Source organism: Rhamphochromis longiceps, linkage group LG16 (genome assembly GCF_057381845.1).
Source record: "Rhamphochromis longiceps isolate RC_006_pf linkage group LG16, R_longiceps_female_GT1.1, whole genome shotgun sequence".
Classification (NCBI taxonomy): Eukaryota; Metazoa; Chordata; class Actinopteri; order Cichliformes; family Cichlidae; genus Rhamphochromis; species Rhamphochromis longiceps.
The window spans coordinates 20,397,194-20,423,814 of NC_140572.1; the positions used below are offsets into that span (position 1 = coordinate 20,397,194).

The 26,621-nt window shown below is 41.2% G+C and overlaps 1 protein-coding gene across 1 annotated transcript; it reads right to left on the reverse strand.

The window, feature by feature from the left end:
• Positions 1 to 1,078: 1,078 nt before the first annotated feature.
• Positions 1,079 to 25,294, reverse strand: fstl1b (follistatin-like 1b). The gene is made up of 11 exons (XM_085384285.1): positions 25,145 to 25,294; positions 24,941 to 24,997; positions 8,066 to 8,167; positions 7,814 to 7,943; positions 4,943 to 4,975; positions 4,459 to 4,589; positions 3,792 to 3,910; positions 3,324 to 3,436; positions 2,585 to 2,695; positions 2,410 to 2,504; positions 1,079 to 1,428 (listed from the first exon to the last, which is right to left on the reverse strand). Exons 1-11 carry the CDS (start codon positions 25,145 to 25,147, stop codon positions 1,387 to 1,389), a joined length of 936 nt encoding a protein of 311 aa, XP_085240411.1. The 5' UTR covers positions 25,148 to 25,294; the 3' UTR covers positions 1,079 to 1,386.
• Positions 25,295 to 26,621: the final 1,327 nt, after the last annotated feature.

Here is a 26,621-nt window from a genome sequence, read left to right on the forward strand (position 1 = left end):
CAAAGTGACAAAGCTGTGTTGTGGTGAATGGGCTTTATTGGCATACATATTCCTTAGTCTCTGCACTTTTAGTGAAATATAAAGATTCAGCTTCAACGTAGTAATGCAAATTTCACACACATAGGAAATAGAGTCACAAAGCACTAGTTTGATGCCATCTTCATCAAAGCACACTTGTTCTTGAAACGCCACATGGCAAAAAAAAAAATCCTATGTGCAGGTAATGGTAGCGACCTGTAAAGTTTGCAGGTCTAAGGCACTGATTTCTGGTGTTTAGACATCCCAATTCAGATGCAGGATTTCAACAAATGAACACAATAAACAAACCAAGCTACTCTCAGCGTCATAATTGAAAATCGCACACACGCACACAGACACACACGCACACATTTCATATGCACCAGGTTATCGACGCGCCTAAGCTACTTCCACTGACAGTGAGGCTAGTCCTTCTGTTAAGAGTGATATTGAAAGCACAGGTATATTGTTGTTGCTGGGTCCAGAGTAATGGCTTACCTGGATAATTTTGTACATCATTCAAACACTTCATCTAGACTTTGGTTTCAGGTTTCACCATGCTATATTCAGATCAGGTCTCAACGAAAGCTGGACCACTACATCTCGGAAAAGTAAGACACACATAGAGGGAAATGTTTAATCCCTCACAAAAAGGAAAAAAAGCACCAGAGAGACTTTACTAAGTATAACATGGGAACAAGATGAACTCCAACTCAAGCCAATAACATAATGTATAAAGAAGCAAACTTTTTTTTGGCAGCAATGTTATTATTTTAGCCGTAAGATACAAATAAATTCATGGTTGTGGTTGAACTAAAGCCTAAGAAAGCTAAAGAAAATGAAAGAGAAGTGCAATGGTCAGGTAGTGGCCTACTGTGGCAGTTCTACAGGCAACAAAATTTTGAAAAGCACTAGTAGCTCTACCTTGTTATGCAACATTCTGACAAGAGGTTGTACGAGGCGCCAAGCAGTCAGTTTTCTGTGTACTCAGCGCCTATATTTAAACAACCCTCAACCTCACTACCTTTTCAAACAGTGACTTCCATATTCCAAAACAGTGATAACTTGACAGTTTTCTTTTCGTAATAACTGCAAAAATATAAGGATTGTAGTAAAAAAAACATAAAACAAAAAGCAACCCCGAGGCTAGAGTAGGGGTGCAGTAATACAATCAAACATGACAGTACTCAACACAAGGGAATCCACTGATACGCTTTGATTGAAACTAACAAACATCAACACAAACACTTAAAAATGTAAAAAAAAAAAAAAAGGATAATAATTAACAGAGCAGAGAAACATAATAAAGTGAGTTAAGTATGGAAGAAGGATGATGGCGTGCACCCTCTTCTTTCATTGCATCCCGACTTAGGCCTCCTTTGTGCTGGCCTTCATCTTCTCCACTGTCTCCTATGTTTAAAACAGGGAAAAGAAACGTGAGCTATAGTGTCTCATTTGACATGCTGACTGAAACAGTATTTCTGGAAATCGCACGCCTTTCCCGTTAATATTAGCACTGCATTTGTTTGAAGGTGAATTTGGTGTCACCTATCGAAACTTGTACACACGATGAACCACATTTATTTACAGTGGCACTACCAAGTATTCTTCTGGGGTGCAGAGTACACGGCTTTGCTGACTCAGTCATGGCCTCAAGCCAGATTCCTAGAGCTACCTTGCGGACATCACGGTTACATTCACGCACACAAGCAGACGCACAAGTTACAAAAACAGCAATCTGCAAAAGATTTTGTACTTTTGCAGATTGTTCTAAATACATGTGCCAATTAGTCTACTCCTACTAAACCTAATGCACTGCCTGTGAATCAAAATAAGCAAGAAACGTTAAAGGAAGATGTCAACACATAAATCTGTTAAAGGTAAAAGAAACTCAAGCATTGATGGGTTTTTTTTTTAAGGCCATCTGCCCTACATTTCATATCAGCAACATCCTTTTATGGCTCTAAATTTGAAAACATCGCTCTCCTTTGGATTTATTGTTTCACTTGTTCTGTCAGAAGCAATAAAGCTGCTGATACTGTGGCTCGCCGAGCTCTGCCAGGTTGGAACGCATCAAATATTTACAGCGACCTATTCCTCTGTCGGTTGTATTGAGCAATTTGATTTGAAAGGAACTACAGGTAATCAAGGAATATAAAAGCAGGCACGAGGCTATTGGCTCATAAAGGTTATATTTAGTGGACCTTATAACCAATTCTACAAGCAGTGGACAGTGAATGAGCTTTGGAGTGCAGTAGAACCAAGTGGGGAGAAAATCAAATATTAGGTTCTAAGGTTGGGAAAACACTTATAATTTTTTGATTTATCTTGTCTTTAACTCGACTGATATACTGTACTTTTTTTGATGGGATTTAGTTTACAGATACACACCTGGTGCTTGTTGAGCTCGGCCACACGGAGGTTCCACTCCTCCTCAGTCATCTCCACTCCAGCATCTGCTAAGTCATCCACAGCTGGCTGGTTATCTGGTCAGATTACACAACGGTTAAGTGGAATGTGTGCGTGTAAACAAACAGGATAAATGCCATTTTCAGGTTTTTTTTACCAGTGCACGTCATGGCGGTGCAGACCCAGTTGCCGCATGCACAAACGCAGCGATTGCACTCCACCTGGGTCTCTGCTCCATCCTCATATGTTTCATCCTCCAAGGCACATTCTGCACAAAGATAAAGAACACGCTACCTAGATAAGGCCACAGATAAGACTCTAGTAGAACAATAAAAGTTTTACATTGGTACCAATTTTATGACTTTTACGAGTTGCCAGCATTTTAAAATGCTGCATCATTCATCCACCAGCATAACCACAGTGTCACATTCTTTTGGTTACTTTTGCTTAGTCACAAACACTCAGCAAAACAGCCAACGCCAAGCATAAAACCTTTGTGTGTAAACTGGAGAAACTATTATGTAAAAAGAGAAAAAAAATCAAATGCCTTAACCAGGCATGAAAATCTTGATTTGCATTTGAAATTTTGCATGTGGACTAAACCCAGAGTTTACACAGCTAACAGTTAGTTCACCAAATAAACGTGTGCATCCTTGAATCTGGTGTAGCTCCAGAGTTAAGTCAACCGCAGAGATTGGCTGCTGGAGAAATGCCCCCTCTTCCTGCGAACTTTATCCCAGATATATCAGCACCAGTCAACTGAACAGATTGAAGGGCTGAGTCTCAAAATCCTAAGAAAACAGCAGCTGCACTACTGAGCTTTCTGTGCTTCGGTCAATTTATATAGTAGATCTAATGGTGTGCTACATTATGTCAAAGTATCACTCCAAGCTCACTCTTCTCTGGTGGATTGAAGCCAGGCTTCAGGCAGTTAAGAAACTCATCAAAGCTCAGCTTCCAGTCGGCATTCTCATCGGAGAGCTCAATGAGGGCATCAACACACAGGCTCCTGGGGAACGAGAAGCACACAAACACAGAATAAATATTAGCTGTTACATACAGTAACAGTGGACCATTACAGAAACAATGCAAATGCTGTAAAAATCATTTTGATAGCTGCTTTTCTTTTTTTCTACACAGAGTGCAGGTGTTTTTACCAATATGGTTTCCCACAAGAGGCCTGCAATAATGTTTGCTCTGGCCAAGATCAGGTTCAATGACTTGTCTTAAAATAGTGCTGCAGCACAAAGATAAGATTTTCTGCGCACAAGCAGTACCATTGGAAAAATAAATATGTGAAGGCTCTCTCACCTCTTCCACTTCCACACTTTTTCGTAAACATGCAAACTTGCAGACACACTAACCGGAGCAGGTTGTTGCTCTCCTGGTCTGCATAGGACTGCAACTCCACAACTGACTCGTTGTGCTGGATGAATTTGAGCAGCTCTGAGGAGTCCAGCTGAGAATCACCACTGTCATATGACTGCAAACACACAGACTCATGTGCATGAGGATTGAACACAAAGAACTCTGTAAGAAGTCATTTGGGGTTCTGATCCACAGGCTGGGTAGGCTGTAGCGCTACATTAACATTTTTATTCATTTATTCATTTTTTTAAAATGACTAGTTGTTGTTCAAACTGATTTAGCATCCAAGCTGACTACTGTTTGACTACTGTACATGGGCTTCATATATGATGATGAAATAAGAAAATCTTGGGCATAAGTAAAGTTTTAAATCGTCCAACACAAAACCCCCCATCTTTTGCTATAATGGCATTCATGTCAAACCATGGAGAGGAAGGGGCCCTCCTCTGCAGAACAAAGTTCCTCATTAAACTGAATTATCACCACCAGCTGACTCGCTTGAAAGGTCTGTCACATGAATAATTAGACACAGTCCCAAGCAGCTTTAAAAAGCAGGCGGACTGAAAGAGGCCCGCGTGGACAAATAAACTGGGGTATTCTGTGAAAACACTGGTTTTGGAGCAGTGGTGAGCATAAAAACAGAAAAGGGTTAATTCTGCCTACCTTGAAGTATTTGAGCAGGATGTCAGAGAAGTTGGAACCCTTGACAAACCAGCCATCTGGGATAATCTCAGTTTGCAGCCACTGGATCACACGAGATCTTAACTCGTTGCGGTCAGCAGCATAGCAAACCACTGCAGGAGAGGGGATATTTCCAGAAGTCAGCAGCATGAATAAATAACCCAGTACACCTGGTATACTGTGCATCGGTGTATTCAGGCTCAATATGTTCTTTCAGTTAGACCATAAATGTCTGCTACTGTATAGCACGTGTGTTAGTAAACTGTAACCCATCCATGTAACCATGGACTAGACCTTAATATGCCAGTACAATCCAGTGAAAAAATTACAAATACATTCAGTTGTAAATTAATTTATATGTTTATATAACACGCAAACTTGATAAGGATAAGTGGAAGAAAAAGGATGGGTGAATGGATGTTTATATAAGCAAAAAGAGCATGCACGCACATACACATAAGCTTACCTGGACTGGCAGCGGCCTGTTCTGTTTTCTTTTCTAAAGGTGATTTGAAAAAAAGAGAGAGAAAGAAACAACATTTGATACAAAACCTGGAGAACATTATTGGAGATAAACATGTCTGTCACTGAACAATTGGCCAAAGGTCTGCAAAGAGCATGCTGTGACATAATGATTTTCCCTCGCTGACCTTTCTGTCACCGATCAATGTCCAGGCTAGCCTTCTTCAAGTTCTGCATTTTGTTTTCTTTCTTGTATCTTTCTTTCTAGTTGTACATTTTTGTTATTCCTTTGTGATTTCATTTTTATGTTTGATTTTCTTTCTGAAAATCAATGTAATTTCTTTTCTTTTCAGACTGCTGCTGCACTTCATGACACACACTGAGCACTTCTTCTCCCCGTACTTCTTTTCTCTCCTCACGTGTTTATACACCACTGCAGTATGCCACTAAATTTTTGTCTTCTCTCTGCTTTAATCTGTGTTTTTGTTCTGCCTCCCTATGCTGTCTTTTTCTTTTCTTTTCTTGTCTTTGTCTTTCTCCTCATCCCCCAGCTGGTTGCAGCAGATGGCTGCCCCTCTCTGAGTTCGGTTCTGGCGGAGGTTTCTTCCTGTTAAAAGGGAGTTTTTCCTCAGGGATCTCCTTATTGTTGGGCTCTCACCAGAATATTGTAGGTTCTTCACTTTACAGTATGAAGTGCCTTGGGGAAGCTGTTTTTTTGATTTGGGGCTATATAAATAAACCTCAACTGAACTGAACCTCAGCTGAAATTAGTTTCAGAATTAGTTTTGCTTATTTATTTATTTATATGTATTATTTGCATTACTTATGTTGACCAAAGCATTTTAGATTATATATCACAGATTAAGGTCCAGTTAACTAAACAACTTCATGTCAGCAGGGACCAGCAGGGAAGTGAAAGTTCACTCGAGATCAGATAAGATACTAATACGAGATATATGAAGAGGTGGCTACAGGGCAGAGGTGTGATAAAAATGATAGTGCAGTGTCATGGAAGGGGACATTGTATGACTGTCAACCCAGTCACCTCACATTATCAGTTCAGTGAATGTATGCTAGTTCAGAGATCACATACTAATCAGTTTAATTGCTTACTATCAGCGCTTTCACAATTAGTCGGGTGAGCTAAATGACATTACTGAAAAGGGGCCAAATTGGCCTTTTTAGGCCTCCCATTGTCACATCTACTAGATCTCAGGGATTCACTTATACTTAAGCTTCTACTCTGTACCTGACAGTCCGGCAGAGCGATGTGGTGTCACCGCTGTTGTTCAACATCGTCATCGATGCGATAATGCGCAAAACATTCAAGGGCCGCCGCGGAGTCCAAGCCTTGACCGATCAATTTATCACCGATCTAATGTTCGCTGACGATAGCGCCATTTTTGCCGAAGACGACACCGAGGCGACTCACATCCTCTACTCCAAACCGTACGGCCTCAAGATTAACGCCGAGAAGACCAAAGTCCTGACCACCGATGGCTCACCAGCGATCGTCCACCTCGACAATGTGCAGATCAAACAAGTCCAACAATTTAAATATCTGGGGTCCCTCGTCGAGGAGAAGAAAGTGGCATCATCAGTGGAGATACGCTCCAGAATTGGGCAGGCGGCGGAGTTCGCTTCCCTGCGCTGGTGCGTTTGGAAGAAGAACAACATCTCATTGACAAAGATCCGCCTTTACCGAACCCTGATCCTGCCCATTCTACTTTATGGCGCGGAGACGTGGACAATGCTCAAACACGACCTGAGCAAGCTCAAAGTTTTCCAAATGCGTTGCCTTAGATGCATTCTCGGCGTTTCCCTTCGCGACCCTCATTCGAATGACACCATCCTCACCAGCTGCGGCAGCCAACCGACGATCGGTGACCTAATCCAGCGCCGCCGACTCCGTTGGTTTGGCCACATTTGTCGAATGGACCAGAGCCGCTACCCCCATGGCCTACTCTGGTTGACCCGCCCCACCGATTGGAGGGTGCATCGAAATGCACCAAAAAAGACATGGATGAAACAAATCCAGGATGATTTAAAGGCCCTTTGACTTGACCTCGAGCAGGCAAGAACCATCGCCTTAGATTGAAAAGCGTGGAAGATAATCGTTGGTCAAGCAAGAGAACCTGCGGCACCTACAGCAGCGCACTGGTTGCGCAGCCGACCACCGCCGCTGGTCGCCCGCTAAAGGACAAGAAGGAAGAAGGAAGGACCTGACAGTAACCTATGACTCTGACATTTGGTGTTATGAACACGAGATTTTTAGTCAGTGTTGTTAAATTCCTCTCTAGTAATTCAGTCATGACAGGTTCCAAACTGTGTTTTCATCTTTTCATCTCTATAGCATTCTCGTGTTATCTTGGCTTCCACTGCACTCTAAACAGTCAAGTATTTCGTTTTTGGAACAAAACAGAGCTGAATAGTATCAATTAGCTGCAATAGACTGCCAGCCTGTCCATGATGTATCCCACCTTTCACCATATTACAGTGGGGATATGCTCCAGCATCCCTGAATTAGATATGTGCAAGAAAATCAATGGATGGACCAATCAGTGCTTGATAGGTCAGTTGAATGAGAAACCTGATTTGCTATGTCCTATCCTATCAAAATGTTGTTTCTGTGTGTACATTTTTTAAATTGTAAAAATTTAAAAAAAGAAAGAAAAAACCCTGAAAACCGTTCAAGGCAAGAAAGATGATGATGTTAAAAAAAACATTTTTTAGCAAAAAATCATTTAACAATTTTTGAAAAATACATTTTCAATGTCTAACATGAAAATTATGCAACTTCCATTTCCATTTCCAAGGACGATTGTGTGATAATTATGCCGGTTTGAACTGTTTTATCAACATTTGTTATCCGTACCCTTGCAGTGTCCGTCGTGTGCCACTTGGATCTTCAGGCCAGTCAGACAAGCATCTCTGTGGAGCTCACAGTGATTCCTGTAGGTCTTACCATTGCTGCCACATACTGACCTCTTGTGGGGCTTACAGCTCTGCAAAGAAACAAAGTGCAAAGGGAATGAATGTGAAGTGAAACCAAAGGGAGTTTGTAATCCAAATCTATTATTTGGACATATATTGCTTCCTTGCGTAAAAGCAATGACCCGACACTCACCTCTATGCACAGACAGCTGGGCTCCCCCTTCTCATTGACAGCGCACTCCCTGCCGGCCCCGCAGAACACATTAGCACACACTTTGCTCTTGGTCTGCACCTCCTGTAAGGCAAAATAAGTTTGTGATGGTTGAACACAGGGCGGCGCTGTTGTGCTTTTCAAACAGAATAGCCAATCAAGTCAAACAGGAATCTGCAAACGGGATCCAAAACACAAATATTTAACTTTCACAATAAGCCATGTGGAACCAAACTCATGTCACAGATAAAGAGATCGTTTCGCCCAATTAACTGACAAGAGTCTGTCCCCTGATGGCATCCGAGATGAAAGCTCACCGATCTTGCACTGCACTCAGTCTAGGAGGTGATGATTTTTGTATCTGTTTCCTATCTTTTTTAGCAAGATACCAAGAATTACTTAAATCATTTTGGTAAATAAGCTCAGTTGCTTTGTGCACGTAGTGGTTCATAATGTTTCATTGGAGACTCTGAGGAATCCTCAAACAACTGACTGCATTTCAATTTTATTTGTTCCTTTCTCATCAACATGATAAGCAAAAAAAGCAATATTTACGTGCTCAAACAAATGTGTCCTGGTTTATTGCTTATCTTTGTTGTTTTTTTATGTGTGTGTTAGTATCTGCACTTTTAATGAGGTCTCCAGAGCTGTCTGAATTGTTGCCCTGTCAGTGACAGTTAGACTTGGATCCAGAAGTTGGCATGAAATAAGGCAGAATACAGAAAACATGTAAGTGGGATGAGTTCCTGCTGGACCATGCTGCCTCCTCGAAAATACTCTTTTTCTTTCATCCAAATGTCTCGAGCAAATCTGTTTCAGTTAAACAGCCTTTTCTCTCACATTTAGCGTGTCTCATTCGCTCTCGTTGACACTCATGGACACACACACCGTCTCATTTGCTCGTCTTGACATCTTGTGTTTGCTCATTTTAGGGACTGCCAGCAGACTCAAGAAATGAGCTCTAGCAACCAATCAGAAGATGCCAAGTGGAGCTCCAAGAGCTGGTTTATGACCCTCATTACCGCCTCCTTTCCCCATCTGTTTGTTTTTGTATGTGTGCCATTGTGTGTGCTTGCATTTGTTTGTGTGCGTACTCGTGTGTGTACAGGGTGTTTCCACATCTGGAGTCTGAGCTGTGTTTTCCTTTAGGCCCATTCCCATGCAGTGCAAAATCTTTTCTCCCCCCCCCCCCACCCCCGACTCCACTCCTGCTCCCTAAGCTGCTGTTTCCTGTAACAGCGAGACAGAAGTTGGCCTTCTTTGTGTGCCTGCACATGAGCTGGCTTCCAACTTTGTCTCTCTGTGTATGACTGCAAGGTCTGGTATGTAGGTCAAAATGAAGGTGGGATGTTGTTACTGAACCTTCTTGAGCTCTCATGATAAAATGTAACAGGATGGATTTCAGAGCTAAAGGGATGACAGTGGGGGAGCAGTCACATGCAATCATCACAGTGTAGCAATTTTGACTCAAAACTGGTGAGAGGAATTCGGTTCTATGCATGCTTCAGAGACATATACATACACACACTTCCTATCCTAAGATGAGGTCATGGAAAAATCTTCAAAGCAACCCCCCCGGCCTTGAACATGTTGGACAATTCAGTTTCTCAGACACAGATGGGCAAGAGGCCTGTTGAAACCTGCAGAAACCTCCTCTGAGAACATGAATAATAGATGGGCTCCTTAAGATGAATCTGGTACAAACACGGAGTTCTGTCTGTCCATCTCCCTCCTAGCAGAACCAGCTGAGAATATCTGACATTTAGCTAATGAATACAGAGGTAGAAGGTCCCTTTTTTTGCAGCTGATTCATGAGCTTTGTTGCCATAGTGAGAACATATACTGGCTTCTTTTGATTACAGAAGTGTCAGTCAAGTAAGCCAGATGGAAGAAAGCCTCAAAATGAGATCTCAGCAGGGCTCTTTGGACATACAGTGCTGTGAAATAAGTATTTCTCCCTTCCTGAGTTCTTTTTTCATGTTTGTCACTCTTACATGTTGCAGATCATCACACCATTTTTTTCATTAGACAAAGATAACCAAAGTACAAATATACAGTACAAAGTGCAGTTTTTGAAATGATGATTTCATTTATGAAGGGAAACCAAACCTACCTAACCCTATGTGAAAAAGTAATAGTCTCTTAAACCTAATAACAGGTTGTGCCACCCTTCACAGCAAAAACTGCAATCAAGTGTTTGTGATAACTGGCAATGAGTCTTTCACATCACTGTGGAAAACTTTGGTCCACTCTTCTTTGCAGATCTGTTTTAAACATATAATTCATGCTCGAAAACTGATTCAAGTCTAATTCCAGTCCCAACGCTGACTAGGCCACTAGTTTTTGCTGCCAGCGGTGGCACAACCAGTTATTAGGTTTATGGAGCATTTACATTTCTTTCACACAGGGCCAGATAACCTTTTTTCTCCCCTTAATAAAGTAAATCATCATTTAAAAATGGTATCTTGTATCTTCTTAGGTTATCTTTGTCAAATATTAAAATCTCTTTGATTATCTGAAACATTTAAGTATGCCAAATATGCGATAAAATAAGAAATCATGAACAGGGCAAATACAGCACTGTAAAAGAAAATAACAGATGAAATAGTCTCTTCGTGTGTTCTTGGGATGCCACAAACGCAGTGCATAAAACATGCATGGACAATGCGGAGGGATAAATAAAAACTACACATAGCAAATGTCAGAGACATATGGTCACATTTCATGCGTCTAAGAGGAGAAAAATTAGTAGACTTTTAAATCCCCAAATATTGTAATCAGTAATTAGTTACTGATTACTTTTTTCAAGTAACTTGACCAACACTGGTAACAGCATATAGAATAGCATGCAGAAATAATACTCCAAATAACTTCCTGTAGGAGTAAAGCTGACAACTTCCCCAAAAAAGTAATCCCGTTACTTTACTGATTACTTATTTTCAAAAGTAATTAATTACTTAGTTACTTTTTAAAAACACGATTTACAACCTGAGTAGGTGATAAAGTGATAGATCTTTCAGTCCAGTTCTACTTTTTCTGCATAATCCATCATACAAAATGTAATTAAATGGAAAAGTCTCTTTTTAAAACTTGTTTTATTAGTTTTAATCTTTTAACTTTATGCATCAAGCAAAAATTTAATTATATGCAACATGCTCTGACTGGAAGAAATTTCTTTTAAACCTATTTAAACCTATTTTCTGCACATTCCAGCACATAAAATAAAATATTTTTTTGTGTTTACACTCACTCTTTCAAATAGATGCAAGTAAAACACAGCAGAAAATAAATAAAGTCAAAGACTAGCGGTCCTGTTGCTCTATTTTCACCTGTAAAGCAGCACTGCGGTAGGCGGAGGTTTACCCTGGTGCAGGTGTGCCGCAGCGGTCAGTGGAAGAATCCGCGAGTTTCGCTGTGAGTTTCCCATTACGTCGTTGCGCACTCGGTGCTTGCTCGGAAGTTTAGGGGTTTTTTTCGCTGTAAAAAGAAGTTTTCTTCCCACGCACGATGGACGCTAATGTTTTTGTCACTTTTTATGGAATCAAACTCAAAGTAAGGTCAGTACTTCCACGCTTTAAACGCTGCACGCTCATACTCTCTCCCGCAGTCGATCCATTGTTGATCTGCACACAGCTGTTGTCATGAACGTCGCACTTGCTTACGTCACTGTCGTGAGACATTCTCGCAAAAAAATCACGGTTTTAGTAACGCAGTAATGCAGCGTTCCTACGGGAAAGTAACGGTAATCTAATTACTGTTTTTGCAATAGTAATCCCTTACTTTACTCGTTACTTGAAAAAAGTAATCGGATTACAGTAACGTGTTACTGCCCATCTCAGGCTGTTACAACATAAAAGCTTAATTTATTTACTTGAGTGTTAGTAGCCTGAAAATATGAGAAGTTTTTTTTAATCATTGTTGTTATCACTATTTTACTTTATTTGGTAAAGAGCTTCCCATGTTTCCCCTCTTTGAATCTTTATGTAGTTCCAAGTTCATACGCTGAGATTGATATCAATGTTTTTATTCAAGTGGGTATCACTTTCTGTTTACACATTGTAGGGACTTGGCATCAACCTCACCATAACTAAAAGGCACTCATTAACACAGTCACCAGCAGAGCAGACATAAAATAAGACATGACACAAAGTCAGCACAAACAAAAACACACCCATTATGCATGTCCCAGATAAATTATTATTTTTAATTTACTGACAACAACTGCCTTCTTTCCCATTTAAAGCCAATCAGTGTTCTCATAAGAGACTGGTGAATCATACCAGAGTCCTTCATACAAAGAGCTTCCCTAAGCTCATTACAGTCAATACGGACACATTTCACAGCTCATGACACTAATCTCTTGCCCCGCGTTTCACATGTTTTCTATTTCAGTGTTTTAGTCACGAGGCTGAAACGACTTAAAGGTTTCTAAAAGACTTTTTTTTCTCCAAAAACTCTTTGCATCATTTCCATCTTTTTATATCAGCGTGGCAACTCTCATTTCAAGTCTTGCTTTCATTTCTGCTATTCTTTAGTTCTTTCTCTTGTCATCTCATCTCTAGCACCATGCCCTTTTACAGATGCAAGACACGTGTCTGTGAACGAAGGCCAGCCTTGAAGAGCTAGATGGAAATCAGAGGAGGGAAATAAGAGAATAGTAAGAGTCTGAATAAAAGGAGAAAGTTGTGAGGACAGTCTGAATATTAAGAAAGAGGTGGGTAGTGAAGAAGAGGAGGGGGGCATACGAGCATGTTATATGGCTCGTTGATGAGGCGGACTTGAGTTAAAGTGGAACACATCCTTGCTTTAGAGAACAAAATGCCCTTTTATCTTTTATCCAATGAAGACAACAGTGAAAAGGCACACTAACTAAAGGCACCTAAAGGCACCTTGCACAACACATAAAAAGCATCAGAACATCTGCTCTGCCTTTGCACGCCTTTCTTATCTCTGTGTCCTCAAAGACTCAAAACAGTACAAGCAGCAGCATATTTGTCTGTATTTGCATGCTTAGTGTGTGTACCTTCAAATATCTTGGAGATGTTCCACTAATCGTACAAGCCGATCAATGCCTCTCTACTGTTGATGTCATTTACAGCCACCGTGAGCACTTCCCATATTGCACCCTGCCCCTTATTAGCATAGAAAACATTAACCTAGAGATTGCACTGAAGTCCCTGCCATAGATATGCCTACAACAGTGAAGAGAATAATGGAAGCAACTGCAAAAAAGCAGTAAGTGCAATAAATACAGAGTGTGGCATTTCTAATAATACTAAAAGATTAGTTTCATCTGTTTGATTGGATTAGTTTTGGACACAATAAATCTAATTCAATAGAATCCAATACAACGAGCCTGCAGTTCGACTGTTTTCACATAGAGCTTCTTTTGCCTGTCTGCTGTGTTCGAGAGGTGTTGATTCAGCGCTACTTTCACTGTGTAGGCTGTACTTTCTGGTGCTGTTCATTCGTGCTGCATTATAAAAAGGTACAGGGTAGATCAGCTTGAGCTGCTTCAACATCTGTATGACACATAGAGTTTCATCGATATCTGAATGTGAAAGGCTCGAAAAGGCTTTTCAAGAAGTTTGGATTTAATGCACGGGTGTAAGAGACACCTCACTGTAAATGATGCAGGCTGGGCCACTTGAAATATTGAAATGCTGAATAACAATGAAGGAACTACAGCACACTGTTACACATGCTGCTGTCGTGCTGAGACACTGATAAGGCTTCGGTTTGTGAGGAAGCAGAGGAAATATTTACAGTGATATTGAAATCTAATCTAAGTATGCACACAGTTGTCTGTTCAATTTACTGCTTATAAAAAGCATCTATTTCCCCGTATTTACATAACAAACTGGCAAATTTGAAGAAAAATGAAAACTATCACAAGCAAAAAAAAGAAAGACTACTGAAATGAGAAAAATAACAAGTAAATTATTTTCATTTGATTAAAAAAATTAGCTTTTTCAAAAACATGTCACGTCCTTGCACAGAGTTGGTTGAGAAAGGTTATATAAAAAGTCTTACATTTGAATATAGGAGTGAAGGAAAAGTTCTACACTTTAGAGGAAAAGGTAGATTTTTTTTTTTGAGAAACTGAGAAGAGCGAGGCTAGTACCAGTCACACAGGCCTACAGAACAATTAGCGTCCTCTGGTCACTAGATAATAATATCTATTCCCAGACCAACTGGAGGTTTCTGGCAGTCAAAACATTGCAATCGCCCTTAGTCTACATGGAATACAGTCACTTGTCTGCCAGCACTCACCAACTGCTTGCCGAGCAGGAGTGAAAATATGACAAGTGTAATCCAAAATGTACACAAAGTTAAAATTGTGCTGTTCGAAATGTGTTGGCTGCAGTGTGAATGTTGAAGGTGAACATTCTCCGTTTCCAGCTGTCTTTCCTTCAAAGTAATCTGCTAGTGACCAAAGCAATCACAGGGATCTTTTTAATGCAGCACCGTCTTTGTGACCTATTTCACCCAGCGACAGTCAGGAATAGGGCTGGGCCATATTATACCGTTCACGGTAATACCGGTATAATGTTAGGCAACGATAGGAAAATGAAATATCGCGATAGAATGGGAGTAAAACGCGCATGCGCAGTGCCTTTGTTTTCATACGCACATGGCCGATTGTTGAGTGAAACAGATGAACCAGAATTGGTTTGTAAAAATGGTGCAACTTCAGTGATGTGGAACTGGTTTGGTGTTTGTCCGTCAGATACACAACAAAGCACATTTTTTTGCAGAACATGCAAGCGGCCGTCGTTATTGTCGTATTTGTCGGACTAAGATGCTCTTAAATCTGGGAGTAATCTGGGTCCTAAACTCCGTATGTTTCAGGTCAAACAACACTGCAGCATCACTTAGAGTTAAAAACTGTCTAAATTCTTTCATCTTTAATAAAACGATCAGCATTGCTGCTTTACCAAGTGTAACTATAAAGTTTAACTTCCAGGCATCCATGAAAACAAAATGTATTACATTTAACGGAGTTAGAAGTTAGCAGGAAGCTAGCGGAAGTTAGCTCGCTAGTTTCGCTAGTTACCTAAGCATGATATAGCACGTTCTGACGGAGAGATTTCTGAAAAAAATCAAACGTACAGCTCTGCTATCACTTCCAACATAAATGAAGACAGGAAACTAAACAGCAGTGACGTTTGTAGGGTTACTGAAATTGGGCTAGCTGGTATATAATGATGTGCTACGTGATCGCTAGCGACACAGCTATGTTAGCATAACATAAACAGTGAAGCTGGAGGACGAACACTAACACTTTTCCACTTATAAAAGTTAACGTGAAGGTTCTTCATGGTTAGAGACAAATGCAATCGCATGGCAGGATACTGTAAACGGACCAAACTTCAGTCAGGAGAACAACTGAGATAATCCATCCACAATACGAGGTTAGTCATTAATATACTGCAACAACATGGGAATAGAGCAGCTGCCAGAGAATTCAACATTAATGAATCAATGGTACAGAAGTGGAGGAAGCAAGAAGAATGAGTTTAATAAAGTTTGATTTATCTGACTGCTTTGTTTCGCTTAATGTGCCTTATAATCCCGTGCACCTTATGGTCCGAAAAATGCGTACTGCACACTGCAGTTTAATGTTGCAAAGCACCTCTTTTTAACTTCAGTGGATATTATATATGGTTATGCTCAGGATATGTCAGCCCATTTCTACTGGAAATGCCTTTTGGTTAAACTTTCAGCAAGGAATTTGCATTTGCACTGTTACATTTTTTTATAAAGCTTTAATGTACATAAAAACCAGCTTCTTGTTTAAGTGAAAATAAATGGAAGGTTGTCTTTTTGCGCTAGTAATGTTGTGGAGTTGTATTTTGTCTCGCATCAATTATATCGTCGGTTATATCGTTATCGCAAATTTTCAAATATATATCGTGATAAATATTTTTGGCCATATCGCCCTGCTCTAGTCAGGAATGCACATTCTTGCCTAGTGACTGGAGATTGCTGGGGGTCAGAATCTGAGGCCTAAGCTACAAAAAGCTAGGCTGTTGACTGCAGCTTCAGAAGTGCTTCAGAGACAGTGGTTTCTCCTTTCATATAACTCCCTCCAAGGAGGTGCATAAGTCTATTTAAACAAATGCTGACGTGGAGGAGATGTGCACTAAAACGTGATTTTACTTTGAGCGAGGCAATAACAGTGACAGATAGAGACAGTCAGCATGACAGATGGACAGACAAATGCATGGACGCCCCCCCATTACCTCTAAATGCAACCGAGTGTTTTACAAGAGATTCTATGTAACAATGAGGTGAAAAATGAAAGAAACACAAGACTGAAAGGCAGGAAATGTAGACAAGAGACATAATCAGGAGAATGAGAAGGTAAGAGGGGTTCATTCCCGAGCCATGTAGTGCCTCAGCTGGAACCCGACCCAGTTTGCCTTGAGCCAAAATCTCCTCAGTATTTGGGTCATAAAGGTGGCCCTGCTCTTCCCCTCTCCAGCGTTTTCCCCATGGTGTCCCTCCAGCGTTAGATTGTCTAACACTCTTCAGCTCCATCAGACATGAGTCCATGCCAGGAGCAGACAGAACAGGGAGGGCTCAAAATTGAGCAACTTGTTTCCCCTTAACGTCTAATCAGAAGAGAAGTGGAGTGCAGCCAAAGAAGAAAACCACTTACCCGATACACTGCAAGCTAACTGCGATCCAGTTTACTCCCTTAAGGAATTTTAACGAGATGATGGGAAGAAATATTTTTTTTTTTTGGTTTTGAGTCATTACAGAAAGCTGTCTCTTTTGCCTTCAATAATTCACATTGCTCCATTCTCAGACTCTGTTGCCTTTCCCCCCCTCTGTGAATCTGTCTTCATTTATATCAAATCAGTTTCAGTCTCATTTCTTCTGTACTTGACAGCCTCGTGAGATCAGATGTACAGTAAAGCCTCCACTCAGAAACAGGCAGTCAGCCCATCAAAAAGACACGATCGACTGCCATGCTTCCTTTTGGTTCAAATATCTGCTTAGTATTTCATGGATTACATGACAAGTGATCGCCAGCAGTTGAGAGCAGTATGTGTCCTTGAAATAATGAGGCCAAAGAAGAACTAATTTGAGCGGTTTATAAGAGCACTAGGGGTGGTCTCAAATGTTCTCTGAGGGACCAGGTCCGAGATTAAATCTTCAGAAACAAAAGGGCTCAGAGTAACGACCAGTTTACAGAGTTCTGCCTGTTATTCTCGTCCCTGTTTCTTATTCAGTGTAAAAGGAATGCACCAATGGATGGGATGATGTCACCCCAGTCTGCAGCCTGTTATTTTACACCCAGCAGCCTCATTGTTCAAAAGCTGAAATGCAGCAACTAAACTGAAAAGAGACATGGGGGAAAAAAGAAGAAATAGAAGAGGGAGATAACAGAAATACACGGTAAGATAAGTGTAGCAGAGAAACAGAGAGAGTGAGAAAATGGAGAAAGCAAGAAGTACAAGACTAAAGAAAAGCAGGAAATAAGTCACCGTCTGGGCAGAGCAACATCTGCTAGCAGTTAAAACGTCACCAGAGAACACAAAATGCTGTGAACGCAGCACCGCCCCAGGCCCGCCCTCCCCTGTTCACCCCGCTGTCACTCTGCTCGGACAAAAACGTCCCCTGTCCTCACTACCTGCTTCATCTTAACCTCTAGTCAAGTTTTCTTTCTTATCATCATTTTCAATAATTTCTCATCTATTTTGCCTTTAATTTTTTAATCCCTTTCTTTGACTCTTTACAGATAATCTTGCTCATTTCCCCTTATCCTTTTAAACTTTCTCTCTTTGCTCACTTTGTCACCTTTCTTTCCCCTCTGAACCACCCCCCACCCCCCTCTGTTCTCTGCATTTTTCCACCACGAGGAAGGGCAAGTGAGGGGGATGGGGAGGGTGGGCCAATGCAGGCTCACACTCAGTCTAGGGGAATGAGGAGACTCCCTGCCCTCCTCTCTGCTCCCTCTTTGAGGCCAGTGTAGGGGCTCATGTTGAACGCTTTTGTACAAGGGAAAGTCCAATTAGAGACTGCAAGATGTATTTAGTGTGTGTAGACATTTCAAACCTGTTGTGAGATCAGACCTTCATTATATTTAAACAACTGTATTTTGCCTTCCTTTTAATCAAAACCTTTCAAAGTATGTCAGGATACAGCGAGAGAAGAAACAATCAAAATGTTATCTGATTCACAGAAAGTAAGTCAACTGTTTCATTAAGGCACTGTGGCCACTGTATCAGGCGCATGTGTTCACTAGGGGTGCAACGATACTCGTATCGATATTGAACCGTTCAATACAGTGCTTTCGGTTCGGTAGCATATGTATCGAACAATACAAAATTTGTAATTTATTTTATCAACTTTTCTTCTGACGATGCTGTCTGTGTTGAGAGCTCAGTGGATCTGCGTTCGACTACTCCGCCTAGGCTGCACTGTTGAGCGCAGATCCACTGAGCGCAGCACAAGCTAGCAAGACAGAAGCTAAGCTCCTTGCAACATGGCAAATTGAACCTCCCCCACCCTCATTCAGATCTGGCCTTTTGAACTATTTTGATCTTCATGTGAAGTATGACCCTGATGGTAAGGGCATCATGGACAAAAGTAAGACAGTGTGTCGGATGTGCCACGCAATGCTCAATTACGTGGGTGGGAACTACTGCATTAGCGCAGTTAGCTCGTTAACGTGTTGACGTCGTCCAGCCCCACGCACGGGGCGATCCGCGGTAGCTCGTTAACGGAGATTTGCCGTGTTGTGGTGTTAACGTCATTTCAGATTAACACTGACAGCACTAGTGGGAACACAATGAATATGACTGCACATTTACGCCGACATCATCCTAGTGCAAAGACAAGTGGAAGCAGACAAAAACAACAAGCACGCATGCTACAAACTTTACCCGAGTCATTTAGACAGCCGTTAGCACATGATTCTCCTTATGGGGACCTGATATGTTTAATATCTGTCAGTGCGCCCCAGGGCAGCTGTACCTACAATGTAGCTTGCCATCACCAGTGTGTGAATGTGTGTGTGAATGGGTGAATGACTGAATGTAGTGTGAAGCGCTTTGGGGTCCTTAAGGACTGAGTAAAGCGCTATACAAATGCAGGCCATTTACCAATATGCTACTGAGAATATAGCCCAGAAGAAGCGTATAGTATAGCTTTTATTTTGGAAAGAGCCATTTCTCTGTAATAAACTCTCTTTTCCAAAGATGAGTGATTCCTCAATCAGATAGAATTATTATTTTATCCCTGTGTTGTTTCAGCAACATTAAATTTAAAAACTGTACGTTTGAGTTAAAATATATAGAATAGAATAGAATAGAATTCAACTTTATTGTCATTGCACATGCACAGGTACAGGGCAACGAAATGCAGTTTGCATCCATCCAGAAGTGCTTTAGTGATATAGATATATTACAATATATATTAGCAATAATATAGATATGTGAGTATCTATATTAGTGCACCCCTAGTGTTCACGTGTTCCTTGTTAGCACAGATATTCATTCAGCCAATCATATGGAAGCAAACTGACATATTTAGGCAGGTAGACGTGGTCAAGACAAGCTGCGGAAGCTACAACTAATTATTAGAATGGAGGAGAACGGTGATTTAAGTGACCCAGACTGGTCTCGGGATTTCAAAAACTGCCAAACTTCTGGGATTTTCCAGCACAACCATCTCTAGGGTTTAGAGAGAATGGTCTGAAAACAGAAAATCTCCAATGAGCAGCAGTTCTCTTGGTAAAAATGTCTTGATACCGGTTCAGGCTAGTGGTGGTGGTGCACTGGTGTTGAGGGGAAAGTTTCTTGGCTTCAGCCTACCTGAGTACTGGTGCTGACAATGTCCAGCAGGATAACACACTATGTCACAAACCTCAGATCATCTCAAACACATCTCCTGAACTTAACAATGAGATCACTGTTCTCTAATGGCCTCCACAGTCACAAGATCTTTTTTCTGCAGACCATCGTTGTATTTTGGATCATGTGCTATATAGACCAAGTAATCACCTGGGCTCAGAGAACTTAATTGGCAGATTAAACAGTAATGAAATTTAGCATTGTTGTAATCTAAGAACTTGCAAGTCACACTTTTTCATGGTTCTTGAAATTCCTCATGACATTTTAAATTACAGATTTTTAGTACTTTTTCTTTTCCTTTGGGTTTGACAATCAAAGTCATCCCCCCTGCTTTGTATCGTGTCTCATTCGTACTAAAATAGACGGAGAAAAGAGCCTCTCACTATGTATCAGTCACGGCTGAGGTATTTGAGCTATAAATGATCAAACTGAATGAAACAGTCATCTGCGCACTCCAATCTATTCAAAAATCTTTTTAATTAGCGAGCTTCACAGTATACTGCAGTGAGGCTAATCATGCGATGTTCTTTTAACCTTTTGTACTTCAGCTTTCACTTGCTACCTGTTCATGCCTTGAAGAAGACTGAAAGGGTGCTAATTAAAGGGATTTTTTTATGAAGAAGTGGCTTCCTTCCACACATATTAACCACATTTTTGATCACTTGAAGAGCTGCGGTTGATACGTTTTTTGACCTCTGCTGAGCTACATCAAATCCAGCTTAAACTACTTATTTTATTACAATTGTTCATCCTGCAGATTACTTTCTCAGCTGACTCTTTAGAGAAGTAGAATGTGTTGTAAAGGGAAAACTATTATGTCCTAAAGCAGTGGTCCCCAACCCCCGAGTTGTTTGGTACCGAGGGTTGAGGCTCGGGTATGAAATGTATGGTTTTCAGGGTTTTTATTGTTATTTTTTTAAGCGTTTTTATTGTTAACTTGATTTCCCTGGGTCTTTTCCCATGTGTTATGAATACATCTTTTTATGGTAGCGGTACTGGTTTTATTTTGTTGTATTTAAAGGCCAGTATATTGTCAGACATAAACTGGTCCAAAAAAGGTCGGGGACCGCTGTCCTAAAGCATGCAACACACCCTGGTGTAGCAAACAGCACCAACACACTCATAGTACAGTGACTCAAATCAATGAAATGCTTTTATTCAGCACCGGTGGTGGTACAATACCACCACCAGAGAAAAACAAGCTCCATCAAAGTTGTTTTGCCCCAAAGGAAAAAAAAAAAACCTATATATTTTTAACCATCATTTTTTTATGTTAGGGTGTAATATACTGAATAACAGGAAAATTGACAGATTTCTGTAGCAAACAGGCTGTATGTGGATCAATCATGGTTGTGCGCACAGTCACCCTTTGCAGGCCCTTGAGCAAGGTTTCTGCATGTGATAAGAGAGGTATGCTACATTATAGAGTGCTCTCTTATCACATAGATCACAAGAAAATGGAAGAGTTACAAAAGCTCAAAACAGCCACTTTAGCCTCTATGTTTTTTGCTCAGTGTTGGAAAACAGCAGTGTTCGCTTGTTGATCATTCCTCCTACAGTTAAGCCTGTTCAACAGAAAAAAAACTGCATTGCATATACAGGGCGTGATCTGTCTTTGACGGGTCACTGGACACAGAATAATCTCTGCTGGAAGTAAATATTTGTAGAAGTTTTGTTTTTTAAGATGTCAAGCTCACAGTGATGTTCATTACATTTTCCAAGAGCTTAAAGTGGGCAGAAAAGCAGCAAACAGTCAGTCATCAGTAAATTACCTACTTTTGCTTTTTAATTTTTATGATTGAAAATGATGCATTACCTCATTCTTTACAAAATGCTCAGAGAACCCTTTGGTGCCAGTCTTTGTGATTTGCGTGGGTGCCTGTGTTAATTTATGTGTGAGTGCAGAGTACCGGTAATGATAAGACACCAGTACAGCTGCTAAGCTAAATGAGGACTCCTTTCAAGCCAAGCCAAGAGTGAGGAGAACACACTGCAGGGACGTGAAACGTAACACACCTCTTCTTTCTCTACCCCTACACCACACAGCCAAGTCTTACCTCACTCCCAGTCTGCCTGCTGTAATTGCATGACATCTCCTTCCTGTTTTACATCACTATCTCACCGCCCTGAACAATCTCTGCACGGGATCCATGACTGAATGTCGAGCTACAGTAATTAGAGCAGGCTCATACGGACAGAGGACACGGCGTCCCCTCATGCTTATGTTCTCTCCACCTGGGCAGATATTTTTAGCCCACCTTGTATGGGAAAGAACAAGCATCAACATGGCAACATGGCGGGTTGCCCGAGAGCATTTAGCTCAATCAGGGTGCAACAAATCCAGGGCCAGAAAGAAAAAGGGATCCAGCTCCTTCATTTTTTCATGTTTTCTTTGTTACGTGAAATGTTGTCCTGGCGAACTAGTCTGGCTGCCTGTTGATGCCAGAGCGCCATAAACTAAATTAACCAATGTGTCATTCACCGTGGATGATGCACAATAACACAATAACACTGCATGCCATAACAGCGGAAATATAAACACTCTCCTCCCTCTGTTTATATGCGGCTGTGCGCACACATGTCCCCCGAGGCCGCAAAGTCTTACGACTTTCACTATGCCTGCATCCGACCTGGTTTGCATATCAAGCTCCCGGTGTGTTTGAGTAAGACATCAAGGTTTTTTTTCCCAAGATGCATATCTGCTTTCCAGCCCGCGGGCGCACACACAAACAGAGTTTTGAGTCTCGACCCCGGCCACCCTGTCACACTGCATTTCTGAGCAGCTTATCTTCAAACGCAGCAAATTCTCACCTCAGGAAGCACACACGCATTCGACTTCTTAATAGATCAGGAGTTCGTTTCCACATTTTAATAGCCTAAACTCGTGGCAGCAAATAAAAACACAATCGATCCTCTTTTCAGTGATCTTTCCAACTTTTTTAGTGATGAGTATACAGTCAATTTAACATGCATCCTATCGTTGATACACAAGCTAAATAGATACCCTATAGGCTCAGATTCACCTCTTTGCTGCAACTTGTTGACCTTCGTTAGACAGCACGCTGGTATGCCAGTTCAGGCCCTTCTCACAGCCTGTCAACAGGCCATATATTATCAAGATAATTACCTTTGGAGAACAGATGCCTCTTTTTTTAATGGGTGCCCATTACTTTGTGGGTCCACCCAACAACAACTGCCGTTTGTTCTATCCCATCTAGGACATACCTCACAGATCACGGCCATAGATTCAATTAGGAGGCACACAATCCCACATTTAACAGCCAGCGGGTAAAGATAGGAAGAGCAGGGGAAGGTCAGCCGGGGTAGCCGGCACATCAGTCTATGAGCAGTGTTGCAGTTCCGACACTAATGGCCATCTGCATTAAGCCATAAAGACAGGCTCGGCCACAGATAATTGATTTATCTTTCACATGTGGCATTGCTCTAACCTGCTGAAAAATCCCTCTAATTAGGCTACAGTTATTACCGTGTTTATATCATCCTCCTGTTTTTGTTGTCAACAGAGGAGTCAGCACAAAGCCAGGTGTTCAACAGCTGCGTCCACTGAGGGTCCAGGCCATCATCAAGTGCCACCTGGCATGTGTGTGCTTGCTCGTTCTTCGAGGAATAATTTGGGACATAGAACAAATGACTTTTTGCCAAGTTATATGAGAACATCCATCCTGCTTTCAGGTCTGCATAATAATTAGGGAGGTACAATGAGCAGCTGGTTGGCATAGATTGCCACAAAAGCTAGAAACAAAGGAAAAAGAATCATTTTTACAAGAGACCATGTGCTGGATCACAAAGACATTCTTGTAGTTTGCTTTCTTTTTTCTTTTTTTTTACTCTTGGATATCTTGATAGCTGTTTCCATAACTATAAATTTGTTATTCTTGCACAATCACAACAGACATCTCAGAACAGGAAACTTGCCAGTCTTCATGCTCAGCTCAGCTAACTGACTGCTAGGTTTACTTTTAATCATATTTAGGCTTACTGAGCATCCACCCCAGACAGTAAGCTTCACTCATTCTTCAAACCCACTGACATATACGAGCCCATCTGTCACCCCTGTGAGATGCTTAAACTTTAATAATTGCACGCTGTTTCAGTTAATCATTCTTGTGTGCAATCGGGCCACCTACTAACAGCACATCCTGGTGTTTACCTAGAGAGGAGACTACTTAGCACTGCAGTGTGATACCCATGAGGTGAGCATTCTCACAGCTCTTGAGGCACTCACTGCCCTGCAGACAAACACACATGCTCCCCGACCAACCACCAAAACAAACATTATGCCATTAGAGCAGCTGCCAGTTGGCACCAAAACACCCTCCATTATTGATGAAGAGTGTCCCCCAGAGATTTGTGAAAGCTAAACCCATTCTCCTTCACAGCTGTCTGTCACTCCTCTCGTCCTCTCATGGCACATGTCAGCTTTTGTTGCGATGTTACCTTCAAAAATCACAACTCAGCAAAACAAAAACAGAGAATAGGTGAAGGACTTCTCTTTGTGCGGTCAGCAAACAAGATGGAAAATGTGAAGGTTTAAGAAATATGTGCGCTCACTTTTCCAGTGCCTCATGGGTGCAACCTCATTAACAACAATACCCCAAGTGGAAGAAAGCAAACTAGTCAGAATGTGTCTGTAATGACGCTCATGATTGCCGTAATTGTGTGGTTCCGCTTAGGAAGATAAACAACCCAGCCTACATCACATAGACACAATACAGCCTTGAAAACCCAACTATAAATGGCCCATTTTCACCACGGCACCAAGTTTTCTCCAATAAAATACTTTTTTTCTTCTTCTCGTTTTCCAGATGTGTTGAAGCTCAACAAAGCTGTTGTTTGGCTGCCTTGTTTTTTTTGTTTTTTTTTTTAGTGGTTATAAAGTGTTCAGTACAGGCGTAAAACGGCTGATTCCAATATGAAGCCTCGCAAAGACAACTGTTTGAAGAAAAGAAAAAGAAAAGAGCAAACTTACCTCCGCGTTGTACAAAGCTACGGAGAGCAGAAGGAGCACAGCCACACTTCGGAACATCTGGACAAAAAAAAGGAGGGGAAAAGAGAGAGAAAGTATGGTTTTATGGGAAAAGAATGAGCCAGCGACAGTGTCCATCCGTTTTCATACCATTCATATTGTCAAGACAAACTTGTGGAAAAGCCAAATTTTAGTCCTCTACATTACCATTTTATATTCGGCTTGGGAAATCTGCTCGGAAAAGGGGTGCTGGTCCGGATATCTGTCGGGACGCAGTCGAGCAGAATTGCCGAGATTTCAAGAAATTTGAGGAGCGCTGAGGAATTCCTGCCAGTCCGTCAGTCTCTCCTCCTCCTCTCGTCTCACCCTGGCCAATGAAAACGTCTGGAGAGGAGAAGAGGAGGCGGGGGAGGAACGATGGAAAGTGTGTAGGCTATTTATTGTGTGTAAATTAAACGGTAAATGCAGCCTTTCTCTCAAGAAAGGTGGATGGCTGTGTTTGGGGCTCAGTCATATTTTGTGTTCGGTTCGTATAAAATCTTTTGTATCCTACTGATCTTATGGAAACATTTCTCTTGGCCGTTTCAGTCCATTTTAGTCAAACTCTCAAAGAACAGCCATAAAATCATCCAGTATTATTAACAAGGTTTCGCTTGCTTTTCTTTGCTGCCACCAGGGGGCAGAAGAACTCTTAAAACACACAGCTGCTTCTTTGTGTCGTTTTAAGCTTATATTTTGATTATTCACCTCTCTCTCCATCTGTTTGATGCTTCTGGTTCTTGATGTCTCACTTTGATGATTTACTTCCCTCGTTTCTCTTCAGACTAAGACAATCAAATGTGGAGGTGTACTGCACTGAATGGGTGCACAATGCATATGCGGACATCTGCACCTTCAGTTTGTATACATTATATTGTAGAGTCTATGTAAATAATGTTTATTAAATAAAAGTGACTCAACAGAACCTTCTGTATTTATTTCTTGATGGTTTGTAACATCAGCAACGCTCAGAGCCAAAAAAAAAAAAAAAAACCCTCAAACTCTGACATGTTAAAAATACTTTAATGTGCTGAGACTGAGCACTTTTTAGGCATGCAACAGGTCCTTAGTGAACATAATGAAGTATCAGATGTTATGTTCCCAAATGAGGACACAAGATCTTAGGAGGAAAAAAAATGAGAGAAGCAGCTGTGCTTTGTTTCTACAGTTATGAGTATAGGGCCAACTGAGGTCTCCTGCTTTGAAGTTCAATGTTTTGTCACCCAATCCATCCCCTCCAGCCTCCTCCTTAAGTAGTGTTTGTATCCCCAATGGGGACATTCCCATAGGGCTTAAAATCTGGGACTCTCCACCTGAACTTCTCCAACTGAAGAAGCTCCTCGGATGAGAGGTGAAACGTCTTCAAGGAAACTTAAAGAAGTCCAGATGCTTTTCTTTCCAAGCTCCTTATACTGTTTGTGATTGAATAGTCTCAGTTTTCCACATGCATTCAAATGGTCACTGGAGGGCGCTGACACAATGAAACGTGTAGTCATTTTTAATGAGAGGATGGCCTTCTTTTAAAAGAATTCAGATTTGATTTGATAAGAACCTATTCATTTATGCACATATTAATAGTATAAACAAGTGCATAAGGAGATCAGACTTTGTGCTTTTAGTGGTATTAATTAAAAAATATATATAT